Source organism: Furipterus horrens, unplaced genomic scaffold, assembly GCF_987537825.1.
Source record: "Furipterus horrens unplaced genomic scaffold, mFurHor1.1.pri manual_scaffold_1, whole genome shotgun sequence".
Lineage (NCBI taxonomy): Eukaryota > Metazoa > Chordata > Mammalia > Chiroptera > Furipteridae > Furipterus > Furipterus horrens.
Window position 1 is genome coordinate 181,619,965 of NW_028327171.1, and position 18,324 is coordinate 181,638,288.

The 18,324-nt window shown below is 38.0% G+C and overlaps 1 protein-coding gene and 2 pseudogenes across 2 annotated transcripts in view; 2 read left to right on the forward strand and 1 right to left on the reverse strand.

Moving 5' to 3' along the window:
* The window catches only part of HIBCH (3-hydroxyisobutyryl-CoA hydrolase), a 76,189-nt gene extending 66,328 nt beyond the window's left edge, over positions 1-9,861 (reverse strand). The window contains exons 1-2 of one of the 2 annotated variants that reach the window (XM_090281750.1): positions 9,707-9,857; positions 796-838 (exon numbers count right to left, since the gene is read on the reverse strand). In XM_090281750.1, the coding sequence (XP_090137876.1) occupies positions 796-838; positions 9,707-9,726 (63 nt within the window). In that variant the 5' untranslated portion in view covers positions 9,727-9,857. Of the gene's footprint in view, positions 1-795; positions 839-9,706 lie in introns of both variants that reach the window. The other variant, XM_090281770.1, reaches the window with a different exon arrangement.
* On the forward strand, positions 3,122-3,541 carry LOC150022399 (ATP synthase F(0) complex subunit C2, mitochondrial pseudogene; annotated as a pseudogene).
* A 452-nt stretch (positions 9,862-10,313) lies between the features above and the next one.
* LOC150022400 (actin-related protein 2/3 complex subunit 2 pseudogene) lies at positions 10,314-12,645 on the forward strand (annotated as a pseudogene).
* Positions 12,646-18,324: the final 5,679 nt, after the last annotated feature.

Sequence of the window (18,324 nt, forward strand, 5' to 3'; positions counted from 1 at the left end):
GACTTACACAACAAAACATTTATGTCTCATAGTTCTGGAGGCTGGAAAGTCTAAGATAAAGGCATCTGCAGATTCAGTGTCTGCTGAGGTCTCATACCCTGGTTCACAGATGGCCATCTTCTTGCTGTGCCCTTCTTCACAAGGCAGAAGAGATAAGGAAGCTCTCTAGAGTCTCTTTTGTAAGGACACTGATACCATTCATGAGAGCTCCACCTTCCTGACCTACTCCCCTCCCATAGGCTCCTACTTCCAACTACCGTCACAATGGGGATAGATTCCAATGTGAATTTGGGGGTGACACAAACATTCAGTCTATAGCAGAGAGATATAAATATGAATACAAATTATTTTCCTTGCAATGTGATAGACAGCTAAGCTCTGGAAGGGAACTATTAGTACAAGAGTAGCTAACATGTATAAAATTATTATATGCCAAGAACTAGGCTAGACTGTTAAATGAGGTACCTTCCTTATTATTCATAAGTACTCTAAAATAGATACCATTATTCACATTTTACATATGTCAAAAAGGAGGCTGAGAAAGAACAAGTAATCTGCCCAAGATTAAGTAATGGAGCCAATAAGTCCAGGCATTCCAACCTGAAGATCCATGCTCTTATCCACAACCTTATGCCACCTCTTGCAAGTTTTGTCAAGTTTTAACACTATTAAGTTAGGCACCACAGTGTACCAAAGTCAATGACAGCCACCAATATTTCTCTACTTTCCAAATAATGACATTTTAAGTTACACATCATAATCTAATAATGTCAGCAAAACAAAGTCCCTACTTACCAAATGATGTAGTATGATATTAATCCTTTTCAATGAATTGAACCTGAAACAAATATAGAATACAATGAACAAAGTAATGTGATTAGTCCCATTTCAATGTATACGTGTCCTTTTGCTTTAGCCTCTTCTAAAACATATTAAAACAAGACATTTAGAAAAAGAAAAAAAAAGGTTTAGGTAGAAGAGGTCAGTGAAACTAGTCTGTAATGGTAGAGAAAGTAGCTTACTTTTAAAGGAAAACAAGACTTAACTCTTCCACTAGGATCCACTGTTAAACTGATTCAGAAAAGTGTCCTTCTGCGTCCAGATGCACCCAGATGTCCAGCAGCAAACATTTCATCAACACAAAATACTGATTTATTCAACAGAAAGAACAATTCATTCAGTGAAGAATTTGAGAAAGGAAGGAAGTTCAAGGAGTTAGTCTTAGCTCTTTGCCATTTAAGAAGATACTGTCAAGTCTTAGATCAAAAATTACTTTCCTAACCTCAGTTAAATATAATTCCCAAATACACACTGAACAGAGGACAAACAGGCATCACAGAAGGAACCGGTAAACTGCAATTCAATTTTGTTTTGTTGTTTAACTTATATTAGGTACTGTTAAGAGGCTAGAAATATCACAAGGAACGAAAAGTAAATGACCCTGTCTTTTTGAATTCTGCCACACCCAAAGGGCAAGATGTTAATCTACAACTATGTCATTAGTCCCTACCTCAAGGAGTGATTTCAGGACACCCAGTTAGCCAGCACCAACCACAGGAGGAACAGAAAATAGACCACCTGCAGCAAGTCCCACGTTATCTTTCCAAACAAAAGAAATCAGGTCATACAACTGGAGGCCAAGAAGGCAGGCATCACTATTATTAATAAGTGTGGAAAATAGACCTTGCTCCAGTGACTCTAGAGGACAATGTCAATTGCAACTTACAGATCCCCAAAGGATATCAACACCCTCTCTTATGTGGAACAAGGCGGTGAGTATGAGATACTGTAGGGCTGTGACTCAGCAGCACATCTCTAGGCATTTATCATTTTTTTCCTTTGTACTATAGACATGGACTCCAAGGTTTTGTAGATGCCCAGATAGAGTGATGAAATCTGGGATGTGTATTTCCTCCTCCCCTCCACCAGAGGGCAGTTTTGGAGACAATAGGAAGGAAAGAGATCATAAATTCAGAATTACAGTATTCCCTCACTTATCGCGGGTATTACGTTCTAGACCTCCCCCCGCGATAGGTGAAAATCCGCGAAGTAGGAACCTTACTTTAATTTTAGTATTTATATATATTTTAAAGCTTTAAAAACCCTTCCCACACACTTAGAAACCATTCCCAGTCCCTTATTAACTTTTCCCACTCCCTTATTAATCTTTTCCACTTTTATAAACACTACTTACATTCTTAAACATATTCTACACTCTTAAACCTACATAACTTTAACAACATACATATACAGTACCGCAAAATCCTGCGATATAGCGAAAAATCCGTGATAAATAATTAAATATAACATTTTTTAAAATCCCGCGATACAGTGAGGCCACAATAAGTGAACCGCGATAGAGGGACTACTGTACTTGGGGTCTCTGAATACTCAAATATGAATAAGAACAAAGAGAAGCAATACAACTACATAAAATCTGACAAGGAACTTAGTTTTTATTGATTTTATAGAGAGAGACAGAGACAGAGAGACAGGCATAGATTTGTTGTCTCACTTACTTATGCACTCATTGGTTGATTCTAGTATGTGCTTTGACCAGATCAAATCTTTCAACCTTAATGTTTGGGGGCAACACTCCAACCAAACTACCGGCCATGGCCAGTTATACTTTGGTTTGTTTTCTGTTTCGGTCCAGAGATTTCTGTGACCTATGAATGTCATGCTCAGGGTGCTGCACTTGTGTTTGGTAGGTTTTTATTAACTTTGAGTGAAATAAAATTCTCACAAATAAAACTGGGACTTGAACCCAAACCTATTTTTCTCACTGTTTACTCTCTAGGTTGCATAAAACTTTCCAATCTGGCAGCACTGTCTTTAACCTTGAACTGGCACTTTGGCACTGGCCTCAAGGAACTCAAAGTTATTCTGATTTCAAGAACTTAGTGCTTACATTTTTTGACACTTAAAACTTTCAAAAAAGATAAAATTGAGTTATGTTGAAAAAATTTTAGGAATGGTGCTACAGGGCAAGTATAGTTCAGATTACAAATGTCTACACGGAAACCTTATTTAGAAAAAACTTATTTTGAAAATATCTCTGTCTCCTCTGCACTGGGAGCAACTCCCCTGCCACAGCCACTCCCTCCCTCATCCCCTGAAAATGTACACCTGTGCCAAGTTTGACTCCACCCCTCCTTGGTCAGGAGCACCTCAGCTGCTGAGCTGGTCACTGTCTGCTATGGTGCTGAACCAACCAGACACTTGACAGATGAGAGCCTCAGAGCCTGGCAGCCCGGAGTCCTCTTACTTCACTTATTTCTAGCCACAGCTTCCAAATCAGTGCCATTGCAAGGGAAATCGACACAGCAGCCAAGTTCTGTGGGATTGGAGGGGCCACAGTAGGAGTAGCAGGCTCTGGGGCTGGAATTGGAACTGTGTTTGGAAGCCTCATCATTGGTTATGCCAGGATCCCTTCTCTGAAGCAACTGCTCTTTTCCCACACCATTCTGGGATTTGACCTCTCAAAGGTCCTGGGGCTCCTGGCCTGATGGTGACCTTTCTCATCCTCTCTTCCGTGTGAATGAGCTGTTTCCACCTCCCATAGTTCTTTTTCCCATATCTTGTCTTTTATGTTCCTTTTCCTATACTTCTCCAGGCAGCCTGGGGAAAACGGTAGGTTCACAGTTTGACAGAGGGAAGACAAATTCTGTATTAATAAGAAAAAAGAAAGAAAACATCCCTAAATAAGATAGAATCTGTCACTTCAGTTTAATTTTTATAAAGTCTTTATTTTATTGACAACTTGTCTTTGTCTGTGCTTTGGAATCACTTGGGGGAGCTTCAAACAAAATACCTATCCCTGTGTCCCACTTCCAAAGTTTATGATTTAATTGGTCTTGGATGTCACCTGGGCCTTGCTTGGCATGTTCACAAGAGTCTCCAGGTGATTCTAATGTGCATACAAATTGTGGAATCACTGGACTAGAATATTTCACTTGAAAGAAGGCACATTCAAAATATGCTAATCCAGGAATATGAAGTGTGACCAATTTAAACAAATTAGTGATTTCCCTGCCCCCTTTTTTATAGTATTGATTACTTAAAATATAATGTAAAAAGAAAGTAATATAAATTCTCTAAAGTAAGTTGGATTACACATATTTTTAAAAGATTTTATTTATTTATTTTTAGAAAAAGAGAGAAAGACAGGGAGAGAAACATCGATCAGCTGCCTCTCACACACCCCCAACCAGGGACCTGGCCCTCAACCCAGGTGTGTGCCCTGACAAGGAATCGACCAGACGACCTTTCGATTTATGGGATGACACGCAATCCACTGAGCCACACTAGCAGGGCAGATTACAATTTTTTTTTTCTTTTTTTATGGTTCTTTTATAGTTGTCCTAATTTTCCCTCACTCCGCCCCCTGCCCCACTGGTCTCCCCTGCCCTGCCCATCTCCCACTCCCAGAGTCAATACCCACCCTGATGTCCATATCCATGGGTCATTAATACATGTTCCTTGATTAGTCCCTTCTCCTTCTTTCCCCCCTTATTCCCCTTCCTCCTCCCCTGTGGTCACTCTCAGTCTGTTCCTTGTCATCTAAGATGTGGTTACAAGTGGTAACAATGGTTATATTGTCTCCTTTTTTTGAATGCCTCACCTAAACTACTGCCCCTCAAATAATCTCAAGTATTCCTGAAAAATTAATAAATTGGCATGTTTTCAGTTCCATCATAGTATGTGTATCTAAACATGTGCACAGTGCTTACCAAGCTGCTGTTACTGATTCTAGCTTTGAGATATCACCATAGAGCTTAAATTTCATTTCTCATTTAGCATGCACACCAGTATATTCTAACTACAATATTTTCATATGCATCTCTCTCACTATACTCTGAGTTTCTCAATGGCAAGAGTGATGTCATTTGGGGAACTTTTTAAAAAAGGCTCAAAGCATAAAGATACAGTTTGATGAGTTTTCACAAACCAAACATACTCATTTTACTGGCACCTGGATCAAAAATCAGAATAGTACCAGAATCCCATAAGTCCTCCTCATGCCCCTTCAGGTCACTACCCTTTCCTATGTTACTTTTACTTTCTTATTTAATTATGTTCTTAAATGTGCTATTCTGAAGTCTGGAGCTCAATGAACTCTTACATAAGTATACAGTCGTATAACCATCTTCTAGATAGAGACAATTTTCAACACTCAAGTGTTTCCTTGAGGATGACCCTTCCCAGCTTCCCCTACTCTCCACCATTCTAACTTGTTATTACTGATCACTTTTACCAAGTGTGCATTCCTACCCTAACAAACACTTTTAAAACAACAAATTTAGAAGTGCACTGTACTTACTGTTTTATAGCCTGCTTTCTTTTCATAACTTCTGTCATGACTATTTCTTCATGTCATAGTATTAGAGTATTTTTAAGTAAATATTTACAGGTTATGTAGTGTTTGTATACAGTTTTTAAAATATTACTATAACCCTGGCCAGTGTGGCTCAGTGGTTGGAGCATCATCCTGTAACTGAAGGGTCACGAGTTTGATTACTGGTCAGGGCACATACCTGCCTGGGATGCAGATTCATTCCCTAGTCTGGGCGTGTACAAATCCCAGTCTGGTCTCGTACAGGAGGCAACCAATTGATGCTTCTCTCTCACACTGATGTCTCTCTCTCTCTCTCTTCCTCTTTCTAAAAGCAATAAAAAAACAGTGTCCTCGGGTGAGGATAAAAAATAAAATATTACTATATTGTTAGATATTTACTGCTAGTTTACTAATTCACTTGATCAGATTTATTTCCTTCAGGTTATGTGCAAATTGGCTGCTTGGAGCAGTAGTTCTCAGAGATGTGGTTCTCTGACCAGCACCATCAACATCCCGTGAAAACCTGTGAGAAATGCAAATTCTTGGCCTCACCCAGACCTACTGAATCATAAACTGTGGGGTGAGTCCCAGCAATCAGTTTAACAAAACTTCAGGTGATTCTGATACATGTTAAAATTAAAAACAGCTGTCTTGGAAGGAGAAGAACCTCACCATAGGAGATTTTTACAATTATCCAGTAAAACACACACAGGCTCACAAAATTAAACTCTTCATGAAACTGCCTAAGAAGCTAAATGAAGCTTATTGCAGCAAAAGTAGGCAACGTACTGAATAGAATGTGAAATGTGACTAAAGCAAAACGTCAAGTACAAGGCAAAATAATTCAAGTATGAACTGATGAAGAACAGCAGCTGTGGAAACAGAAAGAAATGATTTTATTAAGAGTTATTACAAAGTAAAAACTCAATAAAAAAAGAATTATGCCAAAAAATGACTCCCAGATTTCAAGTCAGAAGAATATAGAATATAGGTACTGAAAAGGTTGGGAGGAAAACTAGCTGGTTTGTAAGATGAAACATGAATTTCATTTTTAATTTCTTGCGGATGCAGTGACATGAGTAAAAACATTCAACATCAAGTGGGAAAAGAGACTGGAGCTTGAAAGAAAAGTTAGAACCGAAGACAGGTTAGGCAGGCACATCTGCAATCACTGAGGCAGCTCTCTATGAGGAATAACTGAGAAACAAGCTGCAGTCTAAAACCAGTGGCCTGAAGTTGGCCTGGGTCTACAAATGTGTTTTGTTTGGTCAGCAGTGTTTTAAAACTATAATACAGACATTTAAAAATAAAAAAAAATTTTCACCTAAAAAGTGCAGTTTTTCGCCTTCCCAGAAAAATTGGTAGTTATAGAAACCCCAGGTCTACACTGTAGAATGCCAGCAATGCCTGCCTGGCATTGAGAAGCTGCCTCCTTTAGACAGAGCCCTGCCTCCATCCAGCCAGCAACACTCAATGCTTCCTCCTTAACCTCTGCATTTGGGTGACTCCTACCACAGAAAAAACATGGCAGAGAATCAAATATTGAGTCTTCAGAAACAACTACATAGAAGTAAAATAAAGAGAGGCAGCTTAAGAAGCAAAAACCAAAACAATGTAGTTGAACAGGAGATGGAGAAGGCAATGAGTACTATTAACAACATAAAAATGAACCTCTTTGAAGAAGCGCCCTGAACCCATCTTCCTTTCTAATCCTGGCTCTCTCATAATTGTACTTTTCTTTTAAGACACTTACCCGAGTTGGTACCTAAGTATTACTTTTGTTTCAATATTTGTTTCATTATCTGCTCTCTTTTCAAATGTCAAGGGCCTTACATAAGAACCAATAAGAACATCAAGAAGTCTAGGTTGGCTATAGTATAATGGCAGTTACCTAGAACAGTGCCTCCCAGAAATAAGAACATAACAGTAAGTATTGTTGAATTCATGAGGTAAATTGGGCCAAATCTTGAAACCCAGGCTGGGTATTTTTTAGTTCATTCCAAAGGCAGGAGGGCAACTTATCTAAGAGCTTCTGAGCAAAAGGATTGGCAGGACCAGAAAAAAACTTTAGCTAAACTTAACAAGGCAGTCATGTGCAGATTCAAAATGGGAAGAGGTAAGTCAACCAATCGAGTTTCTGAAAAAAAATTGACTATAATAAATTTGACAGGATTGCTCAAATTCTAATCAGCACGAAGAAATAAGGATGGAGAATGTGGGAGAACTCAGATAACTTCAGGAATCTAGAATGATAATGCCAGGAATTGAAAGTGCAGATGCTGAGTAAAGGTTGCACTTTTGCAAAAATTTATATTGGCTTGGCCAAAGTTTAATTTTTTCCGTATGATGGCTCTAGTAGCACTTAGCTGTCTTTAACTTCATTTGAAACAATTTTGTTAGATTGTATTTTAATAGCTGTCATATAGACGTGCATTTTTTAAAAACATCAAAATCGGTGAATTTTTGTGTAGCCATTTTAATATTTAAGATGGAAGAAAATAAGCAACATGTTAGGCATACTGTGCTTTATTATTTCCAGAAAGGTAAAAACACAACTGAAATGCAAAAAAAAAAGAAAAAGAAGATTTGAGCAGTGTACAGAGAAGATACTATGACTGATGAACACGTCAAAAGTGGTTTGCAAAGCTTCTTGGTACTATTGACATCGTGGCCAAATAAGTCTTTGCTGCGGGGCTGATGTATTGGAAGATGTTTAGCAGCACCCCTGGCCTCTACCCACTAAAAGCCAACAGCGGAAGATAGTCAACATAGTCAAAATATCCAAATCAATAGTTATTGGTGAAAATGAAAAATGAGTCTTTTATTTTATGGAAAAAACTAAATGGAATTTTTGGCCAACCCCATATTTGAAGTGCAAAATGAGGTATATAGGTAGTTCTCTGACTTAGAACTAAATCTTAGGATAAATCAAGGTTAGAAAATATAAATTTGACAGTTATTCTTAGAGAGGTGCTTTATTTGGGAACAACAACAACAACAAATGTCCAAGGGTTAGATAAAGTGGAGAACAGTAGGAGGAAATCAAGATGGTGCCAGGGAATCGAAGAAGACCAGAGCTCAACAACGTCAACAATAGCCCAGAGACCTTATTTCCTCTCAGTAACACTCCCTGTGACACCCTATCCCTTAATACATTTGTGGGTTAGACTGTTGTAGACTGAATGACCTTGGGCTCCACTGTCTGCTTTGCAAGGATAATATCCACTCCATGGCTGAAGCCCCAAATCTACACTAGGACCCACCTAATCAGTCTGCGTTGAATGTGGGGTGGAATAAAGCCAACATGAACTCTGGGAATGACCGATTCTTTTCCAAGTCAGTTAACTTTGTTAATAAACATGACTTTCCAATTTGTTTCTCAAATAATTTGGCATTTGCCCACAATTTCAAAAAAGCAGCAGCAACGATGACACGTACCGACTTTCTTAGTAGCTACCAAGTCTCTCTGTGAGCTGCTAAGAGGCACAGGGCCCACTAATTTCAAGGTTGGTTTTTTGTTTAAGGAAAGCAATTCTTCAATTTCTCTTCAAATAGTTATTAAGAATCAGGTGTGTAGATACAATGTTCTAAAGCAATAGCTATTCCTCTTAAGTCAAAGAAACACTCCCCTCCCCCTCCCCAGGCAAACTCAAAGGCTAACCCAAGAAGTTCAGTTGCTGAGGAAATACGATGGTTCTCCCTTAAAGTGGTCACAGTCGCTACATGGAATTGCAGGGGGCAGACAGTAGGCTTCAAGACTGAGGACGCAGCCTCACTTCCTAAATGACTGCTCCCAGATTGCCTCAGCTAGCTCAAGCTGCAGAGAGCAGCACTCTCAAAAGCTACACACAATGTTTGCACACATACTCCACCAACCCACGTTGTGTCCCCCACACTAGGCTGCAATTTGCAGACACCTGTATTAACGCTGGGAACCTCCCGAGCGCTTAACAATGAAGTCACACCACGAGCACAGGTGCAACCCCTAGCGAAGTACGAGTGTTTGTTAGCTGTACAAAACATGCCACGCAAGTCCTCCAGCTTGAAACCCTGCGTGTTCCGCAAACTATACTCAACTGTTAAAGAATGGGAAGAAACCAGGGTCAGAATGGAAAGAAAATTCTGCGGGGTCAAGACCGAATAGGAGCCACATCGGCAGAAACATAATGTTTTGATTCCAAGAAGGTGCCAGAAGAAAGGTGAAACAGGAGGGCGGGTCGGGGGCGCTGCGACCGGGACAGGCCTCGCGTGTGAACGCTGTATCCCCAAGGGCAACTCGCAACTTCAAGGCCAGGCAGTCCCCAGCCCCGACACCTTTTCATTTCGGCGAGCGCAGCCAAGACCCTGCTCGCTCGTTCACTCACTCACCTCGCCATGAGGCCCGACATGTCCTACAGCCTAATCGCGAACCAAAACAGCCGGGACTACACACCCAGATGCTTCCTCACGCCTTACGTCACACCCGCCCGCCTCCGCCGCGCGCCGCCGGAAGCAGAGGCGAAGTCTTCACGCGGACCAGAGCGGCCCACGGCGGGATTTTACGCTACGCGGCTCTGAGGGGCGGGGCGAGAGAAATTGCTGAGAGGAAGGCTTGAGGGCGGGAGAGGGGACTAGGATAGGGCGGGGCGGAGCCTGGGACGGCTGCGGGACCCGGGTGAAGGCAGAGGGCGGGGCCGTGCAGGGCAGAAGCTGCCGGCAGAGAGCAGAAGCGTGCGGTTTGGGAGGGAAGTGATTCTCTTCCAGAAGGTCTGTCCGGAAGAGCCCAAGTAACCTAGATTTTTTGTTTAATTTGACTATCGGAAATTGACATTAATCACTCTTCTGGTAACAGGAGGACATCGATGCAGTTTATTCCTAATCCAGTATAGCAGAATTCCTTTCACATTAGGATTGGGATATTTCCAGTTTGGAGGGAAACATTATAGATTCCCCACTCTTCTTCAATAACAGCCAAGAATTGTCTCATTAAAAGGTGATGTAGTATGTGTCTTCACCAAATCAGCTAAAAGTTACTCTTACCCTGAAAGTGTTTCAGAAAGTACATTACTTTTAAATGAAACCAAGATTTAAATCATCCACTACGATACGCTTTTAGATTCAGAAGTGTTCCTCTTCTCCAGATGCAGCCAGATGTCCAGCAGCAAACATGACATCATCACTAAAATAATGACTCATAACTAAAATAATGACTCATTCATCAGAAAGAGAATTCAGTGAAATTAAATGAAGAATTTGAAAAGGGGGGGTGGGTCAAGGAATTAGTCATAGCTCCTTGACATTAAAGAAGATAGTCTCAAGTCTTAAATCAAAATCTAACCTAGGTCAAATATAATTCTCAAATACACACTGAACAGAGGACAAACAACAGGCATCAGAGAAGGAACTCCTGATCGGCAAATCAGTTTCGTTTTCTTTTTATAACTTATATTAGAAACTGTGAGGGGGTAGAAATACCAGAAGGAGCAAAAAGTAAATGACCCTATCTTTTTCAACTTTATATTCTGCAATAAGATACCATCTTCATCTCTACCTGGTATTGAAAAGGGGAAGGACGGCAAGCGACTGGAAAAGCGCTTCTGGGACAGATATATGAGTGATAAAGTGATAACCTGAATGTGATGATTAAGACACTCCTAGCCTATGGTCTGGTGCAAAAAAACAGGCTTGCATAACGATATTATTCCCTCTGGGATAATTACTGTGATGGAATGTTAAATTTAAGGTTTTGAATGACCTGCCAAGATATGATAAATACCAGCTATCAAATGTGTTCTGTGATACACCGCAATGCAATTTTCAAGAAAAGTATTAAAAGTTTAATAAGTCCTTAAAACTTTGACTCATTACAAGGATGGGGAATTTTTTTTAAATGTTTTGAAGATGATTTTAGGAAGAAGAATTTCATAGAATATTGTGGATATTCTAGCTAAGAACTGTGGAAAAAGTATCACTAACTGGGCTTTGAAGAACAAACAGTTGTTTTTATTTGCAGTTCAGTTTTTAAACAGTTATAGGACATCACTATTTGTCTTCACCATCTGCTGTTGCCAGCATGTCTCATTCAGTGCACACAACAAACAAGTCATCTATCTGATCCAGCATGTTTTTAGAAAGAGCTTGGCCCAAGATGCAATTCTTCCCTTTCCCCCTAACTTTGTGTGTGTGCAACCTGTGTCCAACAAGGCCTCATGCTTACATTAGCAACTCTGGGCAAATAGTGTAACTCAAGGCCTTTTTCAAAAGAATTTGAATCACTTTGAATTAAGATTCCTAGTTGCAGACAGCCCACAGAATGGAAAATATTTTTGCATATGATATATTTGATAAGGAGCTTGTATTAAACTATGTAAAGAACTATTACAACTCAATCATAAAACAGACAAATTGTCCAATAAAAAATGGATAACAGGGTCAATGAGGCAGCAGTGGTGACAGCTCAGCAGGTAGGCTGCTGGAGGTGAACAACCACATCATGGAGGAGATGATCATGTTCAAGTTCAAGAATGTGGCCACTGGAAACAAACCAGAAGCTGTAGAAGTAACGTTTGTAGATTTTGATGGAGTCCTCTATAATATTTCAAATCCTAATGGAGGCAAAACAAAAGTGATGGTCAGAAACTTCAGGCAAAGGGTGCTGATGAGTTACTAAAGAGAGTGTTCAGGACTTTCTTTGTAAATCCAGAATCAGGATATAATGCCTCTTTGCTATACCACCTTAAAAATCTGCCAGCATCCAAGGATTCCATTGTGCATCAGGCTGGCATGTTGAAACAAAATCATTTTGCCTCTGTCTTTGAGGAATACTTCTAAGAAAAAGGCAAGGAAGGAGAGGACAGGGCAGTTACCCATTATAGGGATAATGAGACCATGTATGTTGAGTCTAAAAAGAACAGTTACAGAGTCTTCATCACAGTGTTTAAGGATGATGATGACATGGCATTTGAAAAGTGTTCATGCAGGAGTCCAAAGAAGGACACAGAGCCAGCCAGACAGCCCCTTAAGTCCTCTTTAGCCACAGGAACTTCCTCTGGAGCTGTAAAACACCAGTGCTGTGTTGGGTACACCTTCTTGCTGTTCCCTCGCCACACCAGTATTAGTGCTTGAGACAACACCGTCAACCTGATCCATACATTCCGAAACTACCTGCACTGCCACATCAAGTGGTCTAAAGCCAATATTCACACATGTGTGCAGGCAAAAACATCCCAATTCCTCAAGGTGCTGAACCCTGCGGGCACAGATGCTGAAAAAAAAAAAAAAAAAAAAAAATGAAAACAATCATGGGGAAGACATTTCTATCCTGCTAACTCTTAGAAACAGAAAGAAAGAGTGGCTGGCAACTGAAGCCTGCAACACTTATTACTGGATAATCATAGCTTTCAATGTTGCACCTCTTCAGATTCTTAAAGAGATTCTCCATTTTGGTTTCATTTTGTACATATTTGGAAAATAATCTCCAGAAACAAACTGTGTTTGTGATGACTTCATAGTTCCCAAGAAATTTTTTTCTAAGAATAAATAAATGAACAACAGATCTGAATAGACAGTTCTCCAAAGAAGATATGCAAATGATCAATAACCTTATGAAATGATGCTCAACATGATTAGACATTAGGGAAGAGCAAATCAAAACCATTACGCAAATCACACCCAATAGTATGGCTGCAATAAAAAAAAAAAACAGATTGTAAGTGTTGGTGAAGATGTGGAGAAATTGGATTCCTCATACATTTCTGGTAGGAGTGTAAAATGGTGTGGCCATTTCAGAAAAAAAGTCTGGCAGTTCATCAAATGGTTAAATATACAGTTACAATACAACCTAGCAATTCATCTCCTGAATATATACCCAGGAGAAAATGAAAACATAATCCACATAGATGTTTGTAGCAGTATTATGCATAATAGCCTAAAAGCAGAAATAACCTAAATGTCTATCAAATGATGAAATTTTTAAGTGATATTTCATACAATGAAATACTATTTGTCAATAAAAAGAAATACTGATTCATGCTAGAAATGAATGAACCTTAAAAACATTGTGTTATGTGAAAGAGGATAGTCACAAAAGACCACATATTGTATTACTCCACTAATATGAGTGTCTAGAATAAGCAAGTCTATAAAGACAGAAAGTAGACTAGTGGTAACCTAGCATTTGGAAGGAGTGGTGCAATAATTGGAGGGTGACAGCTAAAGGGTATAGGGTTTCTTTTGGAGTAAGAAGTATATTCTAAAATGTATTGTGATGGTTGCATTATCCTGAAAGTATCAATTGTATACTTCAAATGAAGTGTATGGTATATATATATTATATCTCAATTTTTTAAAAAAAGCAATCTGGCATGAGTAGCGGGAGGTAAGGATCATGGAGGGCTTTGGGGAGGCTGGCTACTACTCTTGAATATTTTTTCCTTCTCCCATTGCCAATCAGTCGTCAATGTATACTAATTATTTCTTTGAAACATCTCTCAAATTTGCTCTATCCTCTTAACACTTCACTATACCATTCCAGTACCCACATGTAACTCATTCCAGACCAAATTTCTCTCTCTCTCTCTCTCTCTCTCTCTCTCAACCATCATATCCTTCAATTCACTATTTTACTGACAACAAATCTTCCAAAGATACCAACTTTTGAGTAATAATTTGACTGCTAAATAACTTCACAATTGTCTATAGCTATATTGTCTAATACTAGATACATGTGGCTATTGAGCACTTGAAATGTGACTTGTGCAACTGAAGAACTGAATTTTTTAAATTTAAATTTAACAACTGAAGCAGTAAAATTTTTAATATTGATTACACATTAAAATGATACTATTTTAGATATATTGGACTAGGAAAATATATTATTAAAATTTACTTCACCTATTTTTTATATGTTTTTAATGTCTCAATTAGAAAATTTTAAACTACATAGGTGAAATTATTATTGAACAGCAGTGGTCTGTAACTTTATATATCACAGAAGGAAGATACTTAACAAATTAAAAACACAGTATAATCAGTATATGAGAGATCTACTTCTTATCTCCTCTTGCCTTTCCATTATCTTGTTGGCTTAAGATTTTACCAGAATGATTTGGTAACATGAGGCATGGAGAAGATACAGTGGGTGTGGTTTAGGGGGAAATTTTCTTATTTTGTGTGTAAGAAATTTTAAGGAAGCCTCTTCAAGTTCTATTTTGAATGTTTAAGAAATGAAAAGTCTTTTAATATACTTTTCATATTGGCCATGTACTATCCAAAAGATCGATTATGAAATTGTTAACAGTTCTAAAAATAAAGCTAGGCAAACATTCCAAAGCAAACTACACAAAGAAATAAGCAATCAGAATGAAACACTTGAGATAACAAAGTATGTAATAAAATGATTTTACAAACTAAAGAGTATCAGTGAGGACCCAGTAAGATGGTTTTAGGATCTTCCACAGAGAGCTAAAATAAACAAGAAAATATTCAGGAAAGCTTATAAATGGAAGGAAATGACTTTGATAATCTGCTTGCTCCAGAGGCTAACCTTTGTACCAAACAGCACAGAATTCTGTATCTAATCAGCCGGTGCTAGGCTGGGCAGTTTACTAAGAATGTTCAGATAAAGGGCAGGGAAAGGCAATACAGTGTCCCTTCCCTGAACTCTTTGCTCTCAGATTCCAGCCTTTAATTCCCTTGAGTTAGAGGGAAACTCAGATCTTATGGATCCATGTACTTCCAGACTTTTATTATATTTTACATCTGGTAATTCAGTAAGGAGCATTTCTGTGAAAAGTTCAGTGGAAAAAATGAGATAACTCACATTTTATGAAGTTTAACATATATATACTCTGTGTATGTGTGTGTGTGTGAATGTATGTGTATAGTGTGATAGAATAAAGAAAATTACTCGAGCCCAGTAAAACCTTGTTAGAGAGAAGCTTATATTCCCACATATTGCAAAGTGGCTATAAATGTGTCTGCATGACTTGTTCTAGAACTGTATCCTTTGATTTAAATATCTCAGCCTCTTGTCCTCAATACTACATTCAACTCTGCCTAGTTTATATAATTTAGTAAACTTGCCCTTTAACTTAAGAAAAATTCAAAACTCAGAGTTTTTATCACAAATGTTAAGGATTCCTTCCCTAAAACTTTTTAAAAAGTCATAGATATGCTTTGTTTTTATGAGAATTACTTAATTTCTTCTAAGGCAAGTATAAATAATTTATATTAGTGACTTAAAAGAAACACAAGAGTAAGATTATGCAATATGGTACCGGGAATCTTTTATGACTACATCAATTCAAACCTAGTCCTTGTATGGGTAACCTACATTTCCCCCTATTTGTTAACTACCTAATATTCCATGGTCAGGTCATTTTCACATAAGCCTAACAAAAGAGATGTAGGTAGCAAATGCTGCAAAACTCATTTTAATCCAGTGAACTACAGTCAAAACCAATTTCAAGTTTCCAGCTGCTGATGTCACTGGCAGCCATGCAATGCTGATCTATTTGACAACAATTGATGATTTCAGTTTGATTTAACAGTAAAGGACATGACTGAGACTAGAAACGCTTGGAAACTGCCTGCTGACACTGCTACAGTTCACCCTTGTAAAGGCCTTGGCTAATGTGGCATTAAAAATCACACTTCAAAAGGATATCTAATACATGGTGGAATGCTCATTGATGATGATTAAATAGTTTGCAAAAATATATTTAGTAATATTTGTAAAAAATACACATATATATACACAGAGAAAAGATGGAAAGTTATACTCTAAAGAATTAACAGTTGTAGTATCTGGGGTGGGCTTTGTTTCCTTCTTGATATTTTTTCACATTTTTTTCAAAATTTCCACAAACTTTTCTTTATAATGCATTACTTTTATAACCAGAAAAATAAATTAAATAGTTAATGAACTTTATCTGAAAGTATAAATATTACAAATATTGTGAAAAACTGAATTTTGGCAAAGAGCTATACTATTGCTATTAAAAAGCTATGCCATTGGCACAGTAACCCAAAGGAGGATGAAAGGAAGAAAATAGAAGATCTAGAAATAAATATGGCCTAGTGCATAAATGAATTTAATACATGATACACTGGTCACTAAGGATTAGTAGGAAAAGAATGTTTGTTTAATAAAGATATCAAAAAATTGGCTAGCTATTAGGGGAAAATTCAATTTAGAGCATCTCAAATAACTTCCAGATTATTAAAGACTTAAATCTTAAAAATCAAATAGGAAAAATATTAGAACTATAAATGAAAATTGACCTAATATTTTGGTTTAAAAAGATATAGGCATAAAACAAATGTCTGTACATATAACTCTGTGAAACATTTTAAATTTTGTAAATAATAAAAATCCCTCAGTAAAATTAAAAGGCAAACTAATAAAATTATTCACAACAAAAATGACAAAAGGTTGCCATACTTACTATATTGTTATTTGAATTCAACGAGACAAATAATAAAACTATAATATTGCTAGTCTGAGAGCTCTGGGAGTAGGCATAACTGTATTGTTTAACATTTATATCCATTAGTATAACACTCATATACAATAAAAGGAATTAATATGTATTGGTAAACAGAGTAATGGTTAATATGAAAGGCCAATAAAAGTGGGGGAAGGAGGAGGAGAAATGAAATATTAATGTCAAACAGAACTGTAAAATATTCTATCACTAATAAAAATGCAATTAAAATTATGATGAGAAATTAGGAAAGGTTTTTTTTGTTTGTGTGTATTTGATAACAGTTGCAGGAGTGAGATAGGCAACACCATTCAGAGGGTGGAGAGCTTTGAAGGACTATTGGTAGTAATATTGTTGACCATGTAATTCTAGAGTCTAACCTAAAGAAATACAATAGATATTTGGTATTTATGAAGGATACATCTTCTAGACTCTTGGACTCTGCAAGCCTGTGTTTTCAAATTGTGTTCCAAGGAGTCCTAGGGTCTGCAGGAGTGTCCCAAATTCTGCCTCAAAAATGAGGAAGGAAGTTCCCCTAACCCTGCATGTAGCTTATATCCCATCATATGTTAGGGTCAATATAAGAATATTTTCTTAAACATCAAAATGTGAACACCACTGTCATGCAGTATATGATTTCTTCAATAAAGTGTTACTTCTCAAAAACTGCTGGAGAAGTGAAGAACAATAGGGTGTTACATTCCCAAACACTGGCCTCAACAGTAACTCAAATTCCAGCTGCAGGAAACTTGTAAATCATTCTCTAACTACCTTGCAAATAGTCAAAACCTCAGATGTAAAGTCTGAGACTATCCAGGGCCTGTTGCATAATACATAAAACATTTGTGTTCTATGATTTTCACCAGTGCTCTTTAATATGTCAGTCTGTCCTAACAGGAACCAACTTCCAGTCAGATGTTTCAACAGAAAAGATTTTATAGAAGGAACCATTTACAGAAATTTCGGTTAGATTTAGAGTTTGGGTTGTGTAAAGGGAAATAACCCAGCACTACATGGCCATCACAAGAGACATGGAGGCATTCAGGCTCCTACAACAGTAAGAAGCTGCTACCACCACTAGGGCTGAAGGAATAAGGCAAAGAAATCAAATTAGCTGAGCAGTGAAGGGGGAGCTGCCTTGCAAGAGACTTAGAGGGCAAAAGCAGGAGAAAAGGTGGGAAGAAATACACCAATTTTTCTCCTTTTTCACCCTCCAACCTCTTCTTGATGTTATCCACTGGCCAATCCTACCTGGAAGTCAACTGGGAAGAGAGCCCAGAGAAAATAGTCTATGGAAGTTTTGCTTTCGGGGGCGCAGTCTAGCAGGGAAGTATGCAAAATGGTTCTGGCAGAGAGCAAGATGAAAATAGCCAGCATGTTTATAATAGTGGAATACTGGGAACCCAGATGCCCAATAATAAAGGAATGCTTAACTAAATAATGGTATTAATCATTCTCCAATTAAGTAATTAATGGTATTCAAAAGACCATTATGTGTTTAGGCAGCACAGAAGAGAGAGT